The sequence below is a fragment of the Abramis brama genome (assembly GCF_963993115.1).
Source record: "Abramis brama genome assembly, chromosome: 2".
Lineage (NCBI taxonomy): Eukaryota > Metazoa > Chordata > Actinopteri > Cypriniformes > Leuciscidae > Abramis > Abramis brama.
This window is the reverse complement of record NC_139964.1, coordinates 50,758,034-50,776,141: the sequence shown is the minus strand read 5'-3', so window position 1 is coordinate 50,776,141 and position 18,108 is coordinate 50,758,034. Positions and strand designations below refer to the sequence as shown.

Sequence of the window (18,108 nt, the reverse complement as noted above, 5' to 3'; positions counted from 1 at the left end):
GCGATCTCAGAAAATCAGGTACACACGCACAGCGACGCACTGACGAGCACGACCTCGATGGGAGGGTGCTCGCTGGTAGTGGGGGAGGGGCATGAGAGTTGTAAACATTAAAAATTTTGGCTAAGTCGACCCAATCTGCCAGACTTGCCGACTGCAGCTTTAACTCAAGTCCGAGTCAAGTCTCAAGTCATGAATAAAAGTCAAGTCAAGTCTTTTATTAATATTTGTCAAGCAAGTCTCAAGTCCTAAAATTTGCGACTTAAGTCTGACTCGAGTCAAGTCATGTGACTCGAGTCCCCCAACTCTGGCACCTCTGAAAATTCAGCCAATGGCAGGGAAGCGTTGTCTCATAAATGACTGAAAGTTCCGTTAATGGCAGGGAAAGAGTTAAGATTATTCAAGAAGTTTTACATTTACATATGGTAAAAATTATAAAAACTTCACATGTATCCCATTCTTCTTGCCACTTATTTAATATATAATGATTGAGAGCAGGTCTAAGGTCTGAAGGAGGAATTTGAAAAATCTGCTAGCTAGCATGTTGCATAAAACTAGGGCTGCCCTCAACTACACATTTTTCTTGTCGACTAGTAGCTGTTCATTTAAGCGATTAGTCGACTATACAAACGTGTATATTAATAAGCCACATAAATCATAAAAATGAGCCCATAAAGCTTGCCACAGCACATTGGCAAAAGTAATGATTATGAATGTGTCATGGAAAAACAGCAAGGAGACCGTCTAAACATTTTAAGAATTTATTGAAAATGTTTTCTGTTGTTTCGGCTGCAGAGATTAAGATGACGATGCGGACTCATCATCTTCGCAGTAGTGGAAGTGCCTATATGCACATTTAATATACATCATTACATAATCTGAGAATATTTGTTTTCCACTTAAATTGGTTGACAATCGTTTGACATTTCAAGGTTTCTATAGATATTTCTCATGTCTGTAAGGGAAGTTTTGTTCTGTGACTAACCAACTAATACAATTTTTGGATGACTAAGCCTCTTCAGCTCGACTAACGATTGATCAAATTTTAGGGGGCAGCGGCAGCCCTACATAAAACAGTCTGTTTATACTAATCAAAGCTTTCAGTATATGACACTACAATGTTTTTTTTTTTATATTCCATGTACTTCTAACAATAAAATAAGCTACTATAAACATCCATGCAAAGAAGAGCGATATATATATATTATCTTAAAAAAATATCACGATAAAAGGTTTTTGGTCATACCGACCAGCACTAATTTAAATTTATTTTTATTTTCTTAAAACAGTAACATAACTGTGCAATGTTTATTCTGTTATAGTTAAAGGGGTGGTTGATTATGATTTCACTTTTCTAACTTTAGTTAGTGTGTAATGTTGGTGTTTGAGCATAAACAACATCTGCAAAGTTACAAAGCAAAGGAAGATATTTGCTTTTAAAGAAATAGTTTTTTTAAGGACTACAACAAACGGCTGGTAGGGACTACATGACATTCCTCCCGGGTTAGTGACATCACTAACCCTAAAATTTACATAAACCCCGCCCCCGGGAACACGCAGCCCATGTTGAGAAGAGGAAGAGTTGTTGTGGTAGAGCACATTTGCAAGTGCTCAAGCTGTCGCATTGGTCTTTTCACATGCAAAACAGTACGCAACACAAATACAATAGCATGTCCCTCTATAGGCATCTTACAACAGTTCCCACAAGAGTGATTTTATAGATTATCATGACAGAATATGCCAATTGAAGAACAGCAACATAAATTCATCAACTAACCATTCAGAAACGTCCTGTTGCATTCTACATGTTGTCACTTCTTTGAGTCTCTTTTGAGTCTCTTCATCATTGTCCAACTCCAGTTTAAACATAAAATGCAGAACAGTTTCTGACATTTTAGTGCGTGTCTGCGTGAGGTAATCGGAGCTACTAACACACAAGCTCTTAAAGCTCCGCCCCCTGTGACAGGATTTGCATTTAAAGGGACACACACGAAACACCGCGTTTTTACTGACCCTCAAAAAGGGACCATTTTAACTTGCTGTAAAAAGTTATCTGTGGGGTATTTTGAGCTAAAACTTCACATACACACTTTGGGGACAACAGATACTTATTTTACATTTTGCAAAAAGGGGCATTAAACCACCCCTTTAATATAACTGCACAGTGGTGCATACAGTTTAGTGCAGTGGTTCTCAATTCCAGTCCTCGTGACCCACTGCTCTGCACATTTTGTATGTCTCCCTTATTTAACACACCTGAACCAGATCATCAGCTCATTAGGAGAGACTCCATGAACTGAACTGAGTGTGTCAGATAAGAGAGGCATACAAAATGTGCAGAGCAGTGGGTCACGAGGACTGGAATTGAGAACCACTGGTTTAGTGAAACAGGCTTGCAGTTGGCAAAAGCTCTAGCATAAGCTAATCCAACAGAATGAACTCTGAAATATAGGCATTACTACTGTTGTTTATTGAGCTGGTAAGCGCTGTCATTTATTTTACATATGAGAAACATTAAACAACAAACGCGCCAAAAGCAGATGTTATTTATTGTGCTTTTAAGTACCACTGAGTTGCCTGCTGTCAGGTTGAGGACCTCTGTATTAGTGAGATAAATTCTGCTGAGAAAAGAAAGGTTAGTGCTCACTGTCCACAGAGTCGTTTCATTGTAAATTAAAATAAGAACAGCTCGCTTTCATTTACCGGTAGTGCAATAAGTCACACACACAATGTGTCACATACAAACATCCTTTAGTCAAGCAGACAATCAGAAAACACAAAGCAGCTGATGGACACTCAATCCTCAGGACTGTGTGTGTTTGTCAGTACACATTGAGGTTGAAGCTCTAAGACTGCATTATCTGATCAACCACTGGCCATATAAAGGAACAGACTGGAAAGGCAAGCAGAAAGCAGACACCTCCATCCACCTCCACAGCAACAGAAAAGCCACTGGCCTATTCAGTCTATGTTCAGAGCAATCCTGACTTGCTTTTATGGAGCTTTCGTTTACACTTTACACAACCTTTTTTTATATAAAAGTGGTGAGGTCAATGTAGACAGACTCCTTAAAACCCACTAAAATCTTTTGTAGCATTGAAATGGTATGTGATAGGCTATAAAACCAAAGATCAGAGGTGGAGTCTGGTTTTTGTGGGTGCTTTTAGTAAACTTGATCACTGATGTGAATAATTGTGCACTCCTACATGCTATTTAGGCCACATTTATGTATCATCTACTGTATGATTGTGACACACATAACTATAACTGCATATTTACACTCTGCCAAGACTCATAAATCCAGGCATTACCCCTGTGTCCTTTCTGCGTCATTCTATGGGACACCGTGGGAATAATGATTCAGATGATTTCCACCACGTGCTTTAGCAGAGAGCTTTTAACATAGAGCAAAAACATTAAATATAACTTGTTCGAAAAGCTCAGTGTGGTTATGCTTTTTTTCAGCACAGGGATGGGCCTTGAATGTCAACTAGTTGTCCAACAACTAGCTAGTCAATCTGACTAGTTTATCAAGATTTTCTTTTATATGAATGATTAGTTGACTCATTGTTCAGGCAACCCACTGACTATTCAATTCATAAAAATGTTTCACATACTCTAGCAAAGCCAGCTGAGAGTTGATGGCAGAGATAGGAAAATATATTGTGTACTGACTGAGTGAGGGAGATACAGTACAGTATGTATGCGTACATTGCAAGTGAGGTAAGGGGAAATATGTGATGTTTCAATTTAAAGCGTTGCAGAACCTCATTTCATTACTGATACCCCACCAAAGGAAGACCCTTTCCATCCATGAAATCCACATGAGCAAGAAGCAGAGGGGAAATAAATGTAATCAAAGTGGTGAGATTCATTCCATATAGAGTCTAGCAGTGAAAACAACGTAACATAACCTCGATTTAAAAGAACCACAGTCTAGAAACAGCCTGCACTGATCTGAGGCCAGTTCAATTAAGCCTCACCATTACCGAAACCTTAAAAGCACTATTCCTACCAGCACCCGACATTTGGATGAAGGTGGTTTCAGTTACAAGCTTCTGCATCTATATCTGCTGAGGTAACAAAATCCGGGGAGGAGTGATAAAATATTCATTAGAAAACAGAGAGGGATGTGTTGTACTTGGATAAAGCAAACAAATGAGACAGAAAGGGTGCAACAGACAAATGAATCCATCCAATCCAATATGAGGCAGATAGTTGTCACACCAAAATTTCAGTAGTCAATAGTTCAATGTCACAGTTCTCTGTACCAATTTCAATACCACAGCAAAAACAATTTGAAAATAAAAAAATAAATTATTAATGATAATAATAATTACAGTAAGTAATGAATGCAGCTTCAGTCTGCGTTTAAGGCCCCGGTACCGAAGTACTGGTTCTTTTGACAACACTAGCATCATAATACCAGTGTTTTAGACACTCAGTCCAATCCACTGACTAGTATCACTTTCAAACTACAAAAGAAGCTCCAGGGCTCTAGACTCTAGACTCTAGACTAATAAATTACTTTTTTTCCTGAGGGTGTGAATTTTGTTAAAGGTTGCACTCGTGCCACTACCAATTTGATGGTAATTTAATGGTACCAATTTCATTTATGTAACATATGAGAAACATTAAACCGCAAATGCGCCAAAAGCAGAACGAAATAGTGCTACTCGTTTGATCTGTGACTGTGCCACACTGACTATTTAACAGCTCAGCCCAAAAGACAGCGCAGCGCGAACTTAGAGTAAATGTGTTCACTCGCCGACCATCTCGATCACGCAACCACTAAACAGCGCTGTGAGATCCAGTGAGAAGCATTCGAGTTTGGCACAGCGTTCTTCGATACTAACCACAAATGTCTCAGTGATTTAAACTAGTTTAAAGCCAGATGAAACAGTGCTGACTTTTTCATCAACATTGACATCAAAAAAAGAGAAACATTGTGCCACAACCATCCAGCTAGAAGGCTTTTCAATCCACAAATCACCAACATTTACCACGGATTTACTGTAGTAACACTGACTGTAACCATGGTATTGTGGCAGAAATGTGGGATATTCATATAAAATTTTATTAATTATTAATGTAGACATGTATTACATGCATTAAAGGAGGAATGGGATATAATTACAGTATTTTTGTTAGATTTGTTTTGTGCATTTGTATTTATACAAAATGTCTTTAGGCTACGGTTTATGTACGGTTTACTGTCCATGAAAAACAATATCTTACACGCGCTGACTGACAGATCCGAAGCGTGTGCACAAAGACGCATCAGAGAGAGCGCGATCCCGACATACACAGAATTACAGGGATTTCAAAATATATGTCTTGGCGAGTATTCACGCAAACATTATCCGTTATGTCTTATGTGAACGTTTGGTTAACTGTTGGGGAAAAACATCTGATGAGTAAAATTATTTTAGATCCGTGCGGTACAGTGTGTCTTACTATATAGGCTGTCAGTTTCATTAATGTTAACCAAACAATTGTAGTATCGTAGGAAAGAAAAGTTGAAAATATGTTTTTCCTATAGATATATAGGAAATATAGAACCTTTATTTAACCAGGAGAGAAAACCAAATATTTGGTTTTGACTTGGTGTGTGCCAAATTTGGTGGTATTACCAGGGATTTCAAGGTATGGTTGCTTGCTAGGTGACTTTGTTTTGGAACCTTCAGAAAACTTTAACTCGATTTTTCTAAAAATTGACTTTGCTGACTCCATCAACTTCAAACAGGTGCAGCTCAGTAATTTTTTGTTTGATTTAACAAATCATACATCATTTTGAAGATTCTTTTAATAGAGAATGTGAAAATAACAATACCTCCTTTTTGAAAATTTGCTCATTGCGACTCATTTTGCCAGCACGGTTCACATATAATTACTTTTTACCATGCAATGAGGTGCCACTCATAGTTTTACCCGTGGTTATCGTGATCTGCAAATGTATGACACTATTTAAGACCAATGGTTAATTTTCAATAAGAGTAGTCATACAGTCAGAATATTTAAATTGTACTTTATAAAAATCAGGTTAATACAATTTTTACAGATGTTACTGTTTTTGTGAATGAAATACATTTATATCTGCATCCCAACTCAAGCACAAGCTGAAGCTACTGTCAACTTCAGCTTCTGTCAAATGTGCATTTCTAAGAGACAAAACATGTAATATTTTTAAAGGCCTATATCATGTGCAGACTAAATCAGGAGCTGGTGCCACCATCTGCAGAAGTCAAATGTTCGTCTAGAGCCCTGAGTTCTGTAAAACAAAAGCTAGAAATACTCTGACCATACAGTCACAAATAAGCCAGGATTGGGAATCACTTCCTACAAGTCAGAACCTGTACAGACAGGTGAGAGTAGGCTGGTCACCTGCTCTTGTGGTAACCATGGTAGCAAAGACAGGTCCCATGCTTGTTTGTTCAGCCCTCACCTCGGGCTAACCCAGGTGCTGTGCTACCAAACCACCTCCAGTCCCCAGAGACTGATGGAGATACAAGAGATCATACTGTTTCAATGAGCTTCTAAAGTGTGTTTGAACAAGAATAAGTGGATTTTAATGAGGCGAATACACATTTATGCTTTAATAAACCTCGTGCAGATTTACAAATGACATATTGTCAAAACAAGAGCGCTGCTCTCTTCGCTTTGTACTTTTTTTCTGTTGAAGAAGATTATTCAGGCAGTGATCTCTGATCTGAGTCCAAGACTCACCCAACAGCAAATGAACTATAGAGAAAGCAAGATAGACAGATATAAAATAGATGGAGTGTGAGTGTTAATTAGATTAATTAGCTTCCAGTTCTCCGTGAATAAAAAAGGTGGAACGACGACAGCGTAGGACGAGAGAGGACCAGGGGCCTGTACCATGATGGTAGTTGAACAAACTCAGGGTTGCAGGATTAGTTTGGAGTTGATAAAACCAAACCAGTCTAACCAGGCTTTGTTGGTACCATGATGCTGATCATCAACTTTCTCTGTCAACTCAGGCTTTGATCCTGAGTTTAGGTGTGACATCAGTAGCGAACAGCCAATCACATGCTGAGAAAGAGTGAAAATTCATTTCTCATGAGAGAAGCAGAGCAATTCAAAATATTAAAATATTAAGAATTTAAACAAATTTACACAAGAAGAAGAAAATAGCTGTCTATGAAAGAGGACAACTAAAAGAAACAGTCTCGCTACTGTATATCAGTGCAAGTAAAAGTTGTGAAGTTAGTTTATACGGTTGATAAAGGTATAGAGAGAATTGAACATTTAAGCTCACATGTAGTCGTTTTATAGCTTCATCTATTGATTCTAAAGCGTATTTATATTACCTATATATATTTATTCATTTAAACTCTGCATAATAATAATTGATGAACTACAATTGTACAAGCGTGATCAATTAAGGGTATAATAATTAGGCTACATAAATAATATCTAAAATCATACAAATTTGTTATTCTAAATAAGCATTACTAAAAGCCAGACGATTTTGTCTTTAAAAATCATTTGCTATGTAGTGACCTTTAATTTGGAGTAGAAACAGGTGGAGTGACTATCGCATCAGACATGTGTCACTTTGCTCACAGCTGATTGGTCCAAGTTCGTTTTGCAACCTCTTACCTGGAACATAACCTGTCCCGGACCAGGTTAGCCGTGGAGCGCAAGTTACTATGGCCATGAACACTGCTAAAAGCCAAACCACTTTCATGGTGCCTAAAACCCAGGGTTGGCGCAAACTAAACTGAAACATACCTGGCTAGCCACCTAAACCGGCTTCATGGTATAGGATCCAGGCCTGGACTATTTACGTTATGTTTTGTTTATGTGTGTGCAGCAGTTGACCATGAGGGGCTGCCGCTTTACTTTAGTTTTGTGTTTATTTTAAAGTGTGATGAATGTTAGCCGGTTCCTGCTTCTTCCATGAATGCTAACCTCATTACAGACACAATGTCATGCAAAGTACCAGCAACAAAAAAAACTGAAGTGACACGGTTTTACTAGATGATAAAATGGCCACAACCACAACTCTGTTAGTTCCTGTGCACTATTCATTCATGCTGTAGAGATGCTACTACCTTACACCACAGTTGAAGACAGAGTGAGTTTATTTATAGTCATTTATTGCGCTCCTGAATGATTTAGTCAACCAGCAGCACTCAATTATTTTACACACTGTCCTTCTCATTCTAAAACCCCTCTTAATCCGTTGAAATTCTTCATGTGACTAACACTAAATGAGTGCACTCTGACAGCATGACGCATCCATCGCTGAGTTGTAAGCAATGCATTTCACTGTGCTTCTTATCTATGTGCTGGACATCTCAAACAGCAAATGAAACTAACCTGGCACAACAACCTATTATTTTGCTTCCATGCTCCAATACACAATTTTATGAAGATGGAGATGAATCAAAGACCTAGTTTTGTTTGGTCCGGCAGATTATCATGTTCAATAGGTTAAACGGGTCATATCATGCATTTTTTATATATTTGTTTGCACCAAAAATGCTGCAGCTTTAAGAAACGTCCCCTTTGCATGTGAAGTGATCAACAGTGCTGACTGAGTGATGTCCTATGGTACTCTCCCAACAGTTTGCTGTCATGTCAAATATAGTTTCCGACATCCTTTATAAACAGCCACAACATAGTGACAGATTCATAAAACAATCTGCATTGAAAACTGAAAAGTGCCTTTAAACTGGTAAGATCAGACCTTGTTAAAAAATAAACTTCAGTGCATAAACATGAGCAGTTGTGCGTTGTTGAATTCATCCCTATGCAAATGTGACGTCACAAAGCTGCAGAAGTTATTAACGGGGCACTTCTGTAATTTTGTTTTAAATGTTATGTTCAAGATGTCATAATGTTTTGAGCCAAAAAACAATGTTTTACAGTCCAAATATATCAAGCACTTCTTAAAAGATGAAAGAATATTTGATTCCTCATGGTATTTCCCCTTTAAAGTGTCATTCAATATTAAAATTTCATGGTTTAAATACCAGTCTATTCCTCATAAAAAACCATCATATGGCTTCAAAATACTTGGAATAATGCTTCATGGTAGTTTTTTGTTCTTTTCACCGTATGACAGAGCAGTTCATACATTCTGCTAAACATGTCAAAATTCATACAGATTTTAAACAAGATACGGGTAAGTAAGTGATGACAGAATTTTCATTTTGCACTTTACAGTAGGTGAACTATCCCTTTAAGGATTCAAATTGGATTCAATTATAAAGCCCTGTTCTTAGGCAAGGTTAGAGCAACATAACTGCATGTAGGCTACATATCACCTATGATGTCTAGTCTAGTGTGCCTTCTGTCTCTCAGCATTATTACATCATCATAGAGCGCACGGTTGCATCACGTTTCTTTCTTCCTTATTGTGCTCATTCATTCATTTTTCAATGTCATTTCACAACACTACAGGACCTGCAAACAAAATCTCTCCCAATCTGATTCAGCTACAATGTGGGTCACATACAGGCCTTCACTCATGCTTGAAACTCAGCTAATGTATAACAGGGGCTTTCAACTTGTGGACGTGGGAGGAGGGGGAAAAAAAGTGTGCAATTTCCAGAAAGTGCTAACTGACTTCCTCGTGTCTGGGGCTGGTCAAAAGAAATGTGCTGTTATTACATCATGGAGCTGTGCTGAGGTGATCTGTGAACTCTGACTGCATTTGTATCATACATAATCTATGGAAAATGTAAGACAAGTTAAAAACTGACAAAATTTCAAGGAGGTTGAACATTAGGTCACTGCTGAAAAATTAAACCAGGTTCCTGGATTAATGGATTAATGGATAATAGCTTCACATAAGGTCTGTCTACAATGACAGGAGCAGGGAGAAACAATCTAAAACAAGCAGTGTGCAAATAAACAAAGACATCACCACAAACCAAGAAACACAACAGAGAATAATAAACGGAGCAATTCCAAGAGGGTCCTCAGACCATCGGTTCTCGGGCCCTAATAATGCAGCATTATCCATTATATATGGATACAAAGTCCATTATATATATGTTTTCAAATGCAGAGTATTACAAATACCTCCACACCTTTGCAGTACCATTTAAGGGACAACGTTGTAGCAAAAAGGTGCATATTGGTACGTACTACTATGAACATTTTAGGGTAAGGTACAAAGATGTTCCTTTAACCTTGTAAAGCATGACATATGAAATAACAGGCAGACAAATCACATTTTTGAAATGGGAGAGATTAATGAACCTTTAGACAAAATACAAAAGAAAATCTAAAAAAGTTTGCATTTGTGTTTTGTGTCATAATTGATACATGAGGTCTTCATGGCCCATGAGTTGCTTCAGTCCAGTAATTGTTCATCTTGAAATGTTAACAAAAATATAAAAGTTACTCACATTTATTTATAAAATCAGTAAAGCTTTCACAACAAAAATATGTGTACTACAACCTGAAGATACATATTTAAAATTATATAGCCTACTGTAAGGTCTTTTACTTGCTATAAAAGTATAAGCTAAACTATCAATCAGAGGGCAGAAGGCATAGAAGATTCAACAGATTTGTCAGCAAACTTTTGATCATAGGCTATTGATAATTTAGAAGCCTTAGAGTTCATGTAGGCTATAAAAAACGGTCTTTAGAGTTAAAATTGTTCTTTTTGCACAATTTTCTGAGAGTGTACAGTCTCTCCAAATCTCGCTTTACATTCAAACTACTTATATGGCAGGGGCTTCTATCCACGTGGACTTGCATGTCACTGAGCTATAACAGGTTCAGTCCCCTTGATGCAACCTGACGTTATCAGGGACACACAATGGGGGCACCACTTACATCAAACATCAGCCTTACTAGGATTCAAGCCAAACAGCAGAATTTTAAACATTAAACCACAACACTCCACTTTATGTCATAAACATGATTCGGTCTCGTCCAGCTTCGGTGTCCTTAGTTCTCTATTTAAAGGCTTTAATCAGCTTACCAGATTGAAGATCGTCTCCACAATGTCCCGATTGGAGACTTCACCAGCCTCCAGGAGCCCCGCCAGCACGGCGAACTTCATGCGGATTCCTCTGATGGGGATCCCAACAGCGCTGTCACCTGCGCTCGCCATGACGGAGTCAGGTGAGAGGGGAACAGGTGAAACACCTGTTTGACCCTACCGCCGAATTAAATCTATGGGAAAATACACGGAATATATCGCTCTCGTTAAGTTGACAGCTGTGAAGAACTGGTCCTGGTCTCCATTCACAGCCAGTTTATCCTTTAGTTTCTCGCGCTCTCGGCGGGAAGTGTCGGTTGATGTCACTACACCTGACTAACAAGAATTATTCTACGGTAGAGAGGGACAGCAGCATTAAACTTGACAAAAGAATGACGAAATCGCGTTGTGGTGAGCGCAGATAAGAAACCCAAAGCTTGCCAATCTCCGCCGGACTAATAAAGGAAAGACATTTAAACAAAAATGTCATTTAAGTGTTTGCAAGTGTTTGTCAAACAGGAAACAGCGGTGATGAAGAGATTCCGCGCAGGTAGACGTACCGATTAGAACAAGACGCAAAAAACTACAAAATATAAAGCAAGGAACGTCCGACATTGACTCTCGGTGGGCCCTCCAAAGAGAAAACAATCCTCTTGCTCCCTGTGGGAACTGTTGGAGTGAAGTTTCAGCGGTAACCCACTTTACAGCGCCATCTCTTCCTGAATCAGGTCCTAGTCCGCTCCGTCTCCGTCTCCGCCATGACAGTGGAGCTGCGTGAGAGAGAGCTGCGCATGCGCAGTGCGCACATAGAGCTGAGAAGGGGGGCTCAGGTGTGTCAGGTACAAAGAACCTATAAGGACAAAGTGACACTTTATACTGAAGATCTCGAGTCATGGCAGCTCTGTTGTGGTTTACGATAGTGCTCTGCTGCGAGAATAACATGGACATCTGCAGGAGAGACTAGTACTAGTAATACTAGTCTAGCAAATTCATCAGAAACGAGGTTTATACCAAGATTTATAGCTACTAAGATTTTAATGTTGATTGTTTATAATCAAAAGCATACATGCACAATAATATTTTCTGCTCTTCACTTGCCTAACAAACAATTTACAAATAAATTCAAAGATTGCGAGTGATATTTGCATGATATTTAGGCTACTACATAAAAATAGAATTATTTATTCACCCTCATGTTGCTATATATATATATATATATATATATATATATATATATATATATATATATATATATATATATATATATATATTAAACATTTCTCAGTCTCATACAATAAAAACCAGTGGTGTTGTTTGGGCCTCAATATTCTTCAAAATCCGTTACATCCGTTTCACTGCAATAATTTGTTTTTTCTCCTATTTAAATAGATTTGTGATATACTTCAAGGTAGTTTAGATTTACAGTGTACAATTCTTTATTTTTTTCACTTACAGAGGGTTAAAGCACATAACAAAGCACATATAGCATATCATTATTGAGTTGCATTATTGAGTTGCATGTAAACTTTAATATTTACTCTACTCTGACAGACCATTAGCCTATTAGGAGGTCTTGAATTTTAAGAAATTTCTTAGCCATAGCTTTAAGAATAAATGTGCTCACTGTATCGTTAAATTCAAAGTGTGGTTTCATGGCCCCTTTGAGTCGTTGCCAAGGAGTCAGCAGCACATTGACTTTGTTGACTCTATATACAGTCCCTCAGGGGCACAGAATTAAAGGTCTAGATTTTGTAGCAACAAAGATCAATTTATCTCACAGACATTGAACTTTATACTGACATCCTGAAGGCCACCACACAGACACATACATGAAAATGCTTATGTTTTTTGTTCTTATGGTTATCACCATTTTCCTTCTTCCAAATGTTTTCTTATAACAAAAAAATGTCTATAGTGTTTGTGGTAGGTATAAGAAAGCCATATAGTGCAAATAAAGCCTTATGCTGATGCAAAATGTCAATTTTAATTGTGTGAGCTTTTGCTATTGGTCTATAAAGAACGGTGAGAAAGATTATGTTTTGAAATAATAATGGAACTCAGTCATCTGAGCAGTTCACTCAGATTTAATAGAGTGGAATGTTCCTGTTGCCATTAGGGGATTGATGTCATAACTGGCCCTCAGCCACCTCTGAATATTATCTGCTACAGTTCGGCCCATTCGTTTGACGCTATGTTGTTTTTAAAGTGTATTTAGACTTATGACACGCTGACAATAAAATACGTAATTCACATAGGCTATCGTAAAAATTATATGGGCACTAAAGTAGACTAAACTTCCTTTTTCGCCCATAAGCGGTTTTCAAATTCTGTATAAATAATAGTTTGGCAGATGGTGAATTAAAGAGGACAATGTGAAACAGAAGTTTTTTATTGTCAAATAAGCATGTAAATATCGAAAGTAGTTTAACAATGCGTCTAAACACTAGATGGCGCACGTGTGCTTTACAGAAAGAACAGTGAAATATCGCGAGATATGTCTATTCTCGCTGTGGCTTTAATTCTCGCGGTATTTCCTCACTTCCTCCTCTTTCACTCCCTGTGTTCAACATGGCAGTCGGCAAGAATAAGAGGCTGACCAAAGGTGGCAAAAAAGGTGCCAAAAAGAAGATGTAAGTCACAAATGAAGCTCTCGACTTTGTCGTTATACTGTTACAAGATAATCTGTAGGATATTCGATGTTTGTGGGTAAAGGATGAGATCGATATATAGAGGATTGTATGTAGCGGTCCTGCTAGTCCGACTGGCTTACTGGTGGCCTGCGCTGTGTAATGTGTGCTCTGTTAACTTTCGGTCAGAGCTTGTTAGGTCCTAGTACTATTTTCTTTTGTACTAGTCCTACCAGTTCCATAAAGTATTTATATTCAGCAAAAATGAGGAAGTTAAACTGACAATGCTAACATAATGGGGCGCTAGCTAGTTTTCCAAACACTACTGACCTAACGCAAGACTTGCAGTGTGACACATGTGTTGGATTCTTAAATTTAATTTAGAGCTTTCATATTTCTAGACGCCACATCCGAAGTAAATTTAACACAATGTTTAGCATTTGCATTATAAAAATTGGCCTGTATCTCTCCTAAAAGTATTTACATGCGTGTTTTGTCTTTCAGTGTGGATCCATTCTCCAAGAAGGACTGGTACGATGTCAAAGCACCAGCCATGTTCAACATCCGCAACCTGGGCAAGACTTTGGTCACCAGGACTCAGGGAACCAGTAAGTGCTTTTATGTCCATGGTGTCTGTTTCCACACAGATTTTAGCATGAGTAGTTAACCCTACTGGGAAAGGGCAGATCTTGCTGTACAATAAATGCCATGCATCCCAATTGTTTGATACAAATCAATATGCGTGCCTTATTGCAGTGGGAATACGAGATGACGGTAGTTTCAACCCCAGATGAAAAATTGTGACATCACTTGGCATTCCCATAAAATCCATGTTCATTAGAACACTATTAACCGCAGTAAATTTAACACTGTGTCACTGTAATCTAGGAATTGCCTCTGATGGTCTGAAGGGACGTGTTTTCGAGGTCAGTCTGGCTGATCTTCAGAACGATGAGGTTGCCTTTCGCAAGTTCAAGCTAGTCACAGAAGACGTACAGGGCAAGAACTGCCTCACCAACTTCCATGGCATGGACCTCACTCGTGACAAGATGTGCTCCATGGTCAAGAAGTGGCAGGTAAAAGCATACTTGCCACGCAGAAAGGCTTCATTGCTAAGGCACTACACTTCTCATTTCATTCAGTTCCATTCATACACGCAAATGCTAAAGACCGGAAATCAAGCTCGTGAAGAAGTGTGCAAATTTGTTGTAGTCCACTTCCAAAGTTCAAATTTGTATCACGGGAAGGCATGTGACTGTTGAAAGATCGATACATTCCAGTGTGACATCTTAACTGAATTAAAAGAACAAACTTTAAAGGGATAGTTCACCCTAAAATGCAAGTTAATTCATAAATTACTCACTCTGGTGGCATTCTAATGCTGCCTTTCTTTCATGACCACAAAAGGATAAAAAAAAAGTCCAGCTTGTTCAAATAATAGTGACCAGCATCGTTTATTTTTTTCATCACAATTAGACACGTGAAGACATGAAAACAGTTAAGACAATAAAATGATCCGACCACATGATGGCAAACCTGATTAACCGCTCTTGTGTGACGTTGAACATCGCTAGTAGGGGAAAAAATCGATTCTTAAATGCATCCCGATGCGGACGTGGACAATTCTGAATCGAATCACAAATGTCAAAAATCGATTTTCTAAATGTTAATTGTTAACGTAATGTTTACGGAACACAAAAGGTGCCTGGACAGTGGCGTGCAGCTGTGCACATAAGACGCATGATGGTTGAGCGAGAAATCTGTCTGGCGCCCTCTGCATTAAAATCTAGCATAACTTTGGCTTCTATGAAGTTGAAGGGAAAAAGGACCTGGACAAGAGCCACACTTTATGCAAGTGGGGCTTGGGCGACGAGGTTGCACTGGTTGATAAGAGCTGCAATTTCTGTTACATACGAGAAACATCAAACGGCAAATGAAACGAAAGTTAAACGAAACTGAGCTATTCGTGTGAAACGTTCCGCACAGCGCAAGCTCAGAATAGGTTTACTCGTAGGCCGATCTCAATCATGCAACAGTTATTACACACGCTGGGAGATCCAGTGAGAAAGCGTTTGAATTCACCGCAGAATTAATAACATCGCAGTGAGAAGCATTAAAATTCGCCACAGAATTCTGTTATAAACAACACATGTCAGATCAAACAGCGCTGACGTGGAAACCAGGACGACCTTAAAAGCTTCCACCCAACTCAGAAAAAGCAAAGCGAATTACAAACTCTATCGCAACATTTATTGCCAAGTCAATTCCCAATATTTTTAATAATTAAACAAATGGAAGTAAATGCATTATGGATCATTACTAATACTTTGAGCTGCACATTTTTTAGACTACTGTTTCATGTGTGTGACACGACATGTCTGCCAAAACATAAAAACAATAGGAAAAATAGTGCAATGTAATGCAAAAACCTGTAAAGAACTATCTTGATGCAAGTTCCTTTATTTTACATCTTACATTTTTGGGATTAAGTACTTGTCTAATTGGAAAAAGTTATTTGTACTGCAGCTACTTTTGAATTTTTGTGCAGGCCGTTTTAAAATGCTAATTGGTTCTTTCCCATTAGACAATGATTGAGGCCCATGTTGATGTGAAGACCACCGATGGCTATCTTCTCCGTCTGTTCTGCGTGGGCTTCACCAAGAAGCGCACCAACCAGATTAGAAAGACCTCCTACGCTCAGCACCAGCAGGTCCGTCAGATCCGCAAGAAGATGATGGAAATCATGACCCGTGAGGTCCAGACCAATGACCTCAAGGAGGTGGTCAACAAATTGTACGTATAATGTTTTCCATCTCTTTTATGGCATTACAATTGTGTTAGATAGGGGAGTCGGGCCCTGCCCCTGGAGGCCCATCTTCCTGTATAATTCAACTTGCAGCCCTTATTTATAACTTATTGAACCAGCTAGTTAAGGTCTTCAGTGTAAGTGGGAGATTTACTCTGGTTGAAATACTTGATGGACAATTTTATAGGTTGTGGTCAAATGATTTCTTAATGTTTTTCAGTTGTGATTTGTGTAGATCAGTGGTTCCCAAACCTGTCCTGCCGGCACCCCAACACAGCACATTTTCTTTGTCTCCCTAATCAAACACACCTGATTCAACTCATCAGCTCATTAACCCATGTGATAATGAGCTGATGAGTTGAATCAGGTGTGTTTGATTAGGGAGACAAAGAAAACGTGCAGTGTTGGGGTGCCGGCAGGACAGGTTTGGGAACCACTGGTGTAGATGACTTATATTTTGGAACTTGTTACGAATAAAGTATTTTTAGCATAACTTTTGAGTGCTGAGGTCATGGAGATAAGCAGGGGGTGGAGTAACTCTCTTTCTGGATTTAAACCTGAAAGCTCAGTTGGCTGTCACGATCTATAACTGTTAAGCAGCTGTGTAAGTAATGGTTCTCTCTCCTATTGTTGCGCAGGATTCCTGACAGTGTAGGCAAGGACATTGAAAAGGCCTGCCAATCCATCTACCCTCTACATGACGTCTATGTCAGGAAGGTTAAGATGCTGAAAAAGCCCAAGTTTGAGCGTAAGTGAAGTTGTATGATGAACAACTTAATTTTCAGACTTCAGCCTCTTTCTTTCTTTCTTTCTTTTACATCTATGCTCATGATGACTGACACTTAAATGTAGTTGTCGGATGTTGTAGCACAACTTCATGGTCAGGGTACCATGCATTGATGCTTTTTAAGAGCAATATTTGGTTCATCCTACGGTTGTTGGACATTACAAAAGTTGTTTTAATTGCATGAAACTTCCCCTCCTAAACTGACCAAATTAGTTTAGCATAAATCTTTAAATCTTTGGACTTTGTGCAAAATATTTTTTTTTAGGTCTAGTATGAGTCGAGGGGGGAACTGAATATCCACTTGTGAATGTAGTATGAGTTAATGTATTTATTATTATTGTACAGTTGGTAAGCTGATGGAGCTGCACGGTGAGGGTGGAACCAGCAGTACTGCTGCTAAACCAGCAGAGGGTGACACTGGGGCCAAGGTGGAGAGAGCTGACGGATATGAGCCCCCCATCCAGGAGTCTGTCTAAAACTTCCAACACAAGCAGCTGGTGTCAATAAACATGTAAATTTGACTCTTTGCATACTGTTATCTTTTCTTTTTTTTTCTCAGAATATATCACAGTATACATCACATCAAACCTGCTGAACATCATGGTCATGCTTTTATATCTCCAGTCAGAAATATCACAATCTATTTTGACATGCTAGAATTGAGACAGTGGTGCCATATTTGGTGGAATTGGTAGTATTGCAGTAAAGTTTTCATTTGCAAATCAGACATGCTTTTGCATACATCAACTTTTGATTTGGCTAAATTCATGCATGTACTATAGCGTTCTTTTAACAAACTTTCAGGGTTCCTACACAATGGAATTTGTTTTTTGTAATTTCCAGGTCTGGTAGTATGGGGGGAAAAACAAAGAAACCGCACTGAGTAAAAGAGAGAACACTGGTGGTGCCATTCATCAACATA

The 18,108-nt window shown here is 38.6% G+C and overlaps 2 protein-coding genes across 8 annotated transcripts in view; one reads left to right on the top strand and one right to left on the bottom strand.

Annotated features, from left to right (window-relative positions):
- Positions 1-11,749, bottom strand: part of lrba (LPS-responsive vesicle trafficking, beach and anchor containing) — a 266,377-nt gene extending 254,628 nt beyond the window's left edge. For all 6 annotated transcript variants that reach the window (XM_084095942.1, XM_084095944.1, XM_084095945.1 and 3 more), the window contains exon 1: positions 10,967-11,749. In XM_084095942.1, the coding sequence (XP_083952068.1) occupies positions 10,967-11,098 (132 nt within the window). In that variant the 5' untranslated portion in view covers positions 11,099-11,749. The remainder of the gene's footprint in view (positions 1-10,966) is intronic.
- Positions 11,750-13,485: 1,736 nt separating this feature from the next.
- On the top strand, positions 13,486-17,707 carry rps3a (ribosomal protein S3A). 2 transcript variants are annotated; one of them, XR_014605130.1, is made up of 6 exons: positions 13,486-13,596; positions 14,098-14,201; positions 14,482-14,669; positions 16,178-16,638; positions 16,845-17,147; positions 17,532-17,707. XR_014605130.1 is itself a non-coding variant. In XM_084107057.1 (6 exons), exons 1-6 carry the CDS (start codon positions 13,535-13,537, stop codon positions 17,660-17,662), a joined length of 804 nt encoding a protein of 267 aa, XP_083963183.1. In that variant the 5' UTR covers positions 13,486-13,534; the 3' UTR covers positions 17,663-17,707. The 2 variants fall into 2 exon arrangements, 1 of the variants encoding a protein (XP_083963183.1); XM_084107057.1 differs by having other exon boundaries at positions 16,178-16,386; positions 17,038-17,147.
- The last annotated feature ends 401 nt before the right edge of the window (positions 17,708-18,108 follow it).